Genomic DNA, 7,442 nt, shown 5'->3' on the forward strand with positions numbered 1-7,442 from the left:
CAGCCTCAGAAGGCAGCACCCTGGCCTGGCTCCTCTGGGGAGGCACTGGGAGCGGAGCTCCAATGGGAGTTGGGATCTAAGGTGGAGGGAAGGGAAGCTTCTTTTTCTGTGATTTATCTCCGCCAAAACTCTGCACCCAAAGGGTCGGCAGGGAGGCGATGGGGACCTTGCCACCTGCTGCTGCAGAGGGGCTTCTGGTGAAACACCACGATTAGCAGAAGGACAATCTCACCTCACTTCCCTCTGCCCACCCTTGGGTTCAATTTAATGAAGCGCCTTGTAACACCAGGCTCTGAAATGAAGCTGAGACTTAGCTATTAGTGTCTTCACACAAGGCTGTGAGTGGGACAATTGCCACCCGCGGGGCCAGGCCCATGCTGCCGCCTTCCCCTCGCGGGAGCATTGGTCCAGGGCCAGTGGGGGTCTCAGCGTCTCCTGAGGAGGCCCTCCCACCTGCAGCTCTCCTTCTGGCGGAGATCTCACCACTGGCCCCTCTGTCCTCCCAGGCCATTGCCCCACACCAGACACAGGCGCCCTCCAGTTTTATTTACTTTATTGAACTTGAGAACCTTTTAATAACTTAGACAACAAGTTGTGAACAACACCAGAAACAGGAACATTTCTGACAAGAACAGAGTGACCACAAACAGAAAACTGAGACATCTTATTCAGGTTGGTGTCTCTGATTGGCAGAATTTCCGCTGCCTGGAACACAGACGGCTAACAAGTAAAGTGCACTGAGAGCCAGTCAAGCAGCCAGGGCCCAGGAGGGCTGGGGGAGGTGGGAAAGCAGAAACAGCTCACACTACTCAAGGCCAAAATGGTAAGAAAAGCAGCGCAGGAACAGGCTAAGGACTGGCTGGCGGCTGGCCCCTTCCCCAGCCTTTCCCTCTGAGCAGACAGCCAGAGCCAGAGCTGGAGGGCTTCCGGGGTCCCCCCGGATGGGGAGGAGCTTCCTGGCAGGGGAGTGGGTCTATGAGGCCGGGGGACCCTGAGGTCAGAGACATATTTCCCCTGTGGGACACCAGCCCACAGTCAGTGAGGGGCCTCCCTCATGCCAGTCTCAGGTCTGCTTCCTCCCTGGCCAGCCCAGGAAGAGGCTGGAGCTGCGGATCGAGTCTCCCAAACGGGAGACCTGGGCTTGAAAGGAAGGGGCACATCTGTGCACCATCCCCAAGGAGGCCCCGGGCCCTCCTCCCACCTTACACAGCCCGTGTTGCTCTCCTTTTCCTGAGGCCGTCCCCGAAGATCGGCAGGTGGAGTTGGCAGGCCGGCTGGCAGGCTCCCAGAAGTGGTCCTGGGTGGACAGCGTGGGGGCGGAGGGGCCACCAGGACCAGGGGCTCCCAGGTGACTTGGCACAAGGAAGGGAGCCATCAGGCTCTGTTGGTGGGAAACTGCAGGGGCACGTGGCAGCCGGGGTCCCCAGTCCTGTGGTGAGGCAGGAGGAGCACTTCACCCAGGCCCCAGGCTCCAGCCGGGCAGCTGAGAGGGCAGACGTGGTGAGATCGGGCCACTCCGTCCCTGGGGCTGAGCACACTGCTGTGGTTTTCAGTCTCAGGAACTCTGAGGACTTGGGCTGGCAGCAGCCAGTGTCAGTGCAGGTGGGGGCCGGGGTGGGTGGTGAGGGCCAGGGTCTCTCCGGGCTCCCCTCCGGGCTGCTCCTGGCCATGCCGGTACACCATCAGCAGCACAGCTGGGCCTCCAGGACCAATCCAAGCCCATCTGGAGGACAGTCTCCTGTGTGATCCTGGGCGTGGGGGATCCGAGCCTGGGACAGAGAAATGGGTCGTGCATGGTTCCCTGTCTCCCCACCCCCAGCTCATCCCTTACCCTCTGGTCACATCGTGTCCCCAGGAGCTACCTCTCCTCCCCCTCCCAGACTGAGAGGCTTGTAACCAACTGCGGAGGAGCCCCTGGTTAAGCCTGGGGTGGTGGTGGTGGTGGTGGTGGTGGTGGTGGTGGGGTGGGGGAAGACCTGGCTCTGTGGGTGAGGGCCTTAGCTGCCCAGGGATCCTTGGACACATCTGTCTTCTGCCCATCTCAGCTCAGACTGTCCTCCTGGTGTTTCCTGTGGCCGCCCATCCCCCTCCAAGGAAAGCTAGTTCCCCACCGGGAACCTCTCTCCCTAGCTCCCTGGGAGCCTTGTGGTCCCCTGCCCAGCCCACTGGGCCAGGTCTTCCAGAAGACGGGGTGCGGGTGGGGGAGCAGGCCTTCGGGAAGATTTAGCTCCACCACTTCCTATCTGTGTGACAGGACAAATGTGAGCCCCTCCCAGAACCGTTTCCCATGTCAGCAGGTGGGGAGAACAGAACACTGGGTGAGCTCGATTTCAGTGCCCCGGTGCCAGTGTCCTGTCCTTCCCATGCCACAACCAGACCTCTGGGCCGCCCCCATACCTCGGGCCTCTGCCGGGCAGGCCCTTGATCTTCTCCTCAGCCAGGCTCTTCACTCGGCTGCTGCCAGGAAGCTCTGGGGGCAGGGGGTCCTTGGGCACAGATTTGACTGTCGATGAGGCCAGAGAGGGGGCGAGTCACTGGCTGCAAACACTGGTTCCTGAAAAAGAAATGGAGATGGAGAGTTGCCTCCCTACCCAGAGAGGCCCCAGTTCTCCACGTGTTGTCTTCTCCACAAGCCCCTTCTCCCTCTGTGCTCCCCACCCCAGCCTGAAGCTGCCTCTGCTCAAGGACACCCACGTTTCCCAGGTGCTCTGGGCTCACAGGGCACTCCTGGGCGCTGTCTGGGCCAAAGGACGGCATTCTGTGGCCAGGGGACGGCTGGAGGTGGCAGAAGAGCCAAACTGGGGGGCTGCTAGGGAGGAGGGCATCTTTCCCCTCTTCCTCCAAGAGGAAGGGGGAGCAAAAGGGAGAGCAGGGGCAGGATTCAGGGGGCTGCAGAGAGCCCGAGGCCTGAGTGCTGAGAAGGGGGCAGACCTGGGGTTCCAGGCTACCTCTCCAGGGGGGTGAAGTGTGGTACAGGGGCCACCCCAGCCCATTCCCCTCCATCACCTTTTTCTCAGGTGACACCTCCTGGGCCTCTGGGGATAGAGCGGGATTGGGGGAAGGGGGGGCGGGGTAGCTGGCTGTGGGCGGGACAGGACACCCAGGTCTCCATGGGTGGAAGGCTGAACTGCTGAGGTGCAAGATGCCTAAGCCACAGCCACCCTCACCCCCAATTTGGAATCACAGCAAGGGACTCCAGGAGCCTGTGGCTCTGCCTCTGCTCAGCAGCTCTCTGGGCTGGCGTCCTGGGGTCCTTCCATACCCCGCCCCACTCACACACACAACCCCAGGGGCCTGGACGGTTAGATCCATGGCAACCGCCTCCCTCCAACCGCCTCTCTGGCAGCCTACCTTTTTGGTGAGACCGGTCAAAGCAGGGCCCGCAGGAGCATTTCTGTCTGGTTCCCCCTTTGGCCAACGTGAGGTAACAGCTGATTTTCCGGAGCCCAGGGAAGGGTCCGCTTTGTCCGTGTTTGTGCGATGCGCACCAGGCCGACCGGGTCCGGGGTCGGGTGGCCGGGTGGCTCAGTGGCCAGCGTCCTGTCGGGGAGCCCCGGGGGCCAGGGACCCGGGCCACCCGCCCTCCTTCCCGCGCCGCGACCCGGAGACCCGGGCGGCGCGGCCGGCCCCCATGCGGCGGGGGGCGGGGGGCGGGAGCGGCGCCCTCCTGGGGGGCCCGCGGCCCCGCGCTCACTCGATCCGCACCTGCAGGCGCACGTTGAACATGACGGAGGCCACGATGTAGAAGTAGGGGAAGTTGAGGCGCAGCCGCCAGGCCAGGTCGAAGAAGGTGAGCAGCGTGCGCGTGAGCCCCTTGCAGAAGACGCCGTAGGAGCCGCGGGTCGCCGCCAGGCGCGAGAGCCGCACCGCCATGCCGGACAGGGCCGCGGCCGCCGCCGCCACCGACAGAGCCGCCGTCACCGCCATGGCCGGGCGGCTCGGGCCCCGCGGACCCGCAGGAGCAGCAGCCGAGGGCAGGGGGACCTGGGGCCAGAGCACCCTCAAGCCCCGCCCACCGACTCCTCCGGAACAGGGCACTGGTTGCCGCAGCAGCAGCTACTCCTCCTCCTCCCCTGCTCTAGAGCTGCTCAGCCATCTTGCCAGAGTAGCTCCGCCCCTATCCTGGGCACGCCCCTCACTGGGAGCCAATAAGCTGCGGCTTCAGATATAGCCCCGCCCATGGAGCCAGCCCCTAGGCAAGCCCCATAGGAGATGCCTCTGGGCTTGCCAACCCAAGCTCTGAAGAGCAGTTAGAGGGCCTGAGCTAAGTGAAAGGCACTGCTCCCCTGGAGAGGTGTAGAGGGATGAGGGGTTGGAGTGCATGGACAGCTGTGTTGATTCTGTACAGTAGGCCCCTCAGAAGGCCCCTCCTGTTCACGACCCTCCCCAATGTCTTTTACAGAGCTTTTGTTGCTTTAGGAGAAGGATGACCAGACATCCCGCTTTTGGCGGGACAGTCTTGATTTTTGGAAAGAATTCTATCCAAAAATCGGGACTTTTTAAAAACGCTGCGGGAGGCAAGAAAATTTGTTAGAAATCAGGACTGTCCCGCCAAAAGCGGGACGATCTGGTCACCTTACTTTAGGAACATCGTTTTACTACAGACTGCAACTCATCTACACCAGGGAGTTAAAAAAATATATATCACAGAAATTCCAAGTTCCTTGGCTATTTCACCTACAAATTGTAGCCTGAAACCTGTGGGCACAAAACCAGGAAGAGACCTAGCTAGGACTGGATCTCAGATCTGAGTCTCAGATCTGCTGAGCAATACCCCTTCTCTTTACAACTAACGGTATAACATTACCAGTAATAAGAAGGAATACTGTTAAGAAAGAGAAAAGTGGGAAAGTGAAATATTCTGATTTGGTCATTTTGAAGCCAGATCCTCTCCATAGGTTGCCTTGAATTGCCTGGGACATTACACTTCTCTCATTCAATACTTCTTCAAGTATTTATTAAACACTGATTATCCTCCAGGCTTTGTTCTATGTGCTGGAAGCAGAGAAAGGCAATAAAATCCTTGCTCCCAAGGACCTAATATTTAACGGGGGGGGGGGTGAGTATAGTAGGGGGGAGACAGACAATTCATCTGTAAGTAAATCAATAGATAAGATTTTTCAGCTAGTAACCAGGGACATACAATATAGCAGGAGTGTGTAATAGAGTGTTTCACACTAGAAGAGAACTCTTTCATATAATTTGGTCAGGGAAAGCAACTATAAGGAGGTCACATTTTAGCTGAAATCCAAGGGACCATGGGAAGGAAATAGCTTTGGAAAAGCTAAAGGAAGAGCCACCCAGATTGAGAGAACAGCAATTGCTGATGCAGTAAGTTTGATTCTGCTTGGGCATTGTTGATGAAGTCTTTACCTAAGCTCTTTTTAAAGGTAATATATATTTTTAAAAAATAGATTTTATTGATTTTTTACAGAGAGGAAGGGAGAGGGATAGAGAGTTAGAAACATTGTTGAGAGAGAAACACTGATCAGCTGCCTCCTGCACAGCCCCCACTGGGGATGCCCCTGACCGGAATCGAACCTGGGACTTTTCAGTACACAGGCCAATGCTCTATCCACTGAGCCAAACCAGCTAGGTAATATATTTTTTTTTCTGCAAAGAATGCAAGTCAATAAGGTAAGTGGATACACATAATGAAATTGTATGTTATACTTGTAAGTAAGAGACTAGATATACACACAGCAAATCTACAGATGAAGAAAGAAAGAGGATGAAATGTATATAACAAAGTACCATTTTGGTAAAATGAAAGTGAGTGCACAGAACATAAGAAATCAGGTTTTCGCTGAAGCCGGTTTGGCTCAGTGGTAGAGCGTCGGCCTGCGGACTGAAGGGTCCCAGGTTCGATTCCGGTCAAGGGCATGTACATTGGTTGTGGGCACATCCCCGGTAGGGGGTGTGCAAGAGGCAGCTGGTCGATGTTTCTCTCTCATTGACGTTTCTAGCTCTCTATCTCTCTCTTCCTCTCTGTAAAAAATCAATAAAATATATTAAAAAAAAAAAAGAAATCAGGTTTTCACTGTCCCAAAAATAACTTACAAGTAAGCAAGAAGGAAAGTAAGAATGAACGCTGTGGTGCTGTACCACACTTGGAGTAGAAGGCTGAATAGTCTGTATTTTATTAATCATTCATAATTTATGTATCTATGCAGCCCCTTTTCCTAGAGTTATTGGGTGCTTATTATGTGCCAGGGTTATTTGTAGTGTTTGTCTGCCAATGGGCAACGTTTCCCTATGAGGTACACTTGGGAGTCATAATGTGAGCCAAAATGTGTGCATCTTGAACACTTATTAACTAATTCCATATTCCAAAGTGTCAGCAGCAATCATTTGTCTTCCATCAGTAGATAAAAGTTGCAGCACCTGTCCTGTCCTATTCTTGATATAACCATTAAAATTATTGCCAGTCTGAGAGATGTGGATTGACGTGTCATTGTGCATTTAATATGCATTTATTTGTCCAGTTACTGATGAAGCCAAGTATCTTCTATTTTTTTAATGTATATTTTCATTGCTTTCAGAGAAGAAGGGAGAGGGGGGGAGAGAGATAGAAACAGCAATGATGAGAGAGAATCATTGATTGGCTGCTTCCTGCACATTCCCTCACTGGGGATCTAGCCCACAACCCAGACATGTGCTGGGAATCGAACTATGACCTCCTAGTTCTTAGGTCAATGCTCAACCACTGAACCACAGCGGCCTGGCATGTCGAGTATCTTTTCAATGTCTATTGGCAATTTGGCTCCCTCCTCTAAGAACTGCTTCTTCCAAATCTTCTGTCCACTTTTCTTTTTTTTCTTTTTTTTCCTGTCCGCTTTTCTATTGGACTGTTTGGTAGAAATAAACATTATTTTTAGATTGATTTTACATCTAGCATGCTTGCTAAACTCTTTTAATAATTTGAATGATTAATATGTGATTCTCTCAGAGGAAAGGTGGGCATGGGGGTGGGTAGGAAGAGATTAACCAAAGAACTTGTAAGCATACATGCATAACCCATGGACACAGACAATAGTGTAGTGAAGGCCTGGGGCAGAGGGCAGGGGCTGGTTAGAAGGGGTCAATGGGGCAAATAAGGAGGACATATGTAATACTTTAAACAATAAAGATTTAATAAAAAATAAACATTAAAAAATATTTGAAATTGAATAACAAAATAAAACCCAAAGCATGGAGGCATGGAACAGACAGACATACTTCTATGTAGGGTTGGGGGCACGAAGAGAGATAAATCAAAGAACTCATATACTTATATACATAGCCCATGGACACGGGCAATAGGGTAGTGAAGACCAAGGAAGTGTAGAGGCTGGGAGGAAGGGGATGAAGGGGGAGAAATGGGAAATATCTGTAATACTAGCAACAACAAAAATATGTTTTTAAAAATATCTGATTCTTTGTGCTTTCTAAGTAGAAAACCC

At 53.7% G+C, this 7,442-nt stretch overlaps 1 protein-coding gene across 1 annotated transcript; it reads right to left on the minus strand.

Annotated features, from left to right (window-relative positions):
• Positions 1-536: 536 nt before the first annotated feature.
• LOC118722170 (small integral membrane protein 10-like protein 2A) lies at positions 537-4,127 on the minus strand. Its single transcript, XM_045583496.1, has 3 exons — positions 3,352-4,127; positions 2,398-2,554; positions 537-1,769 (listed from the first exon to the last, which is right to left on the minus strand). Exon 1 carries the CDS (start codon positions 3,925-3,927, stop codon positions 3,691-3,693), a length of 237 nt encoding a protein of 78 aa, XP_045439452.1. The 5' UTR covers positions 3,928-4,127; the 3' UTR covers positions 537-1,769; positions 2,398-2,554; positions 3,352-3,690.
• Between the last annotated feature and the right edge of the window lie 3,315 nt (positions 4,128-7,442).

This window comes from Pipistrellus kuhlii, unplaced genomic scaffold (genome assembly GCF_014108245.1).
Source record: "Pipistrellus kuhlii isolate mPipKuh1 unplaced genomic scaffold, mPipKuh1.p scaffold_m20_p_19, whole genome shotgun sequence".
Taxonomy (NCBI): domain Eukaryota; kingdom Metazoa; phylum Chordata; class Mammalia; order Chiroptera; family Vespertilionidae; genus Pipistrellus; species Pipistrellus kuhlii.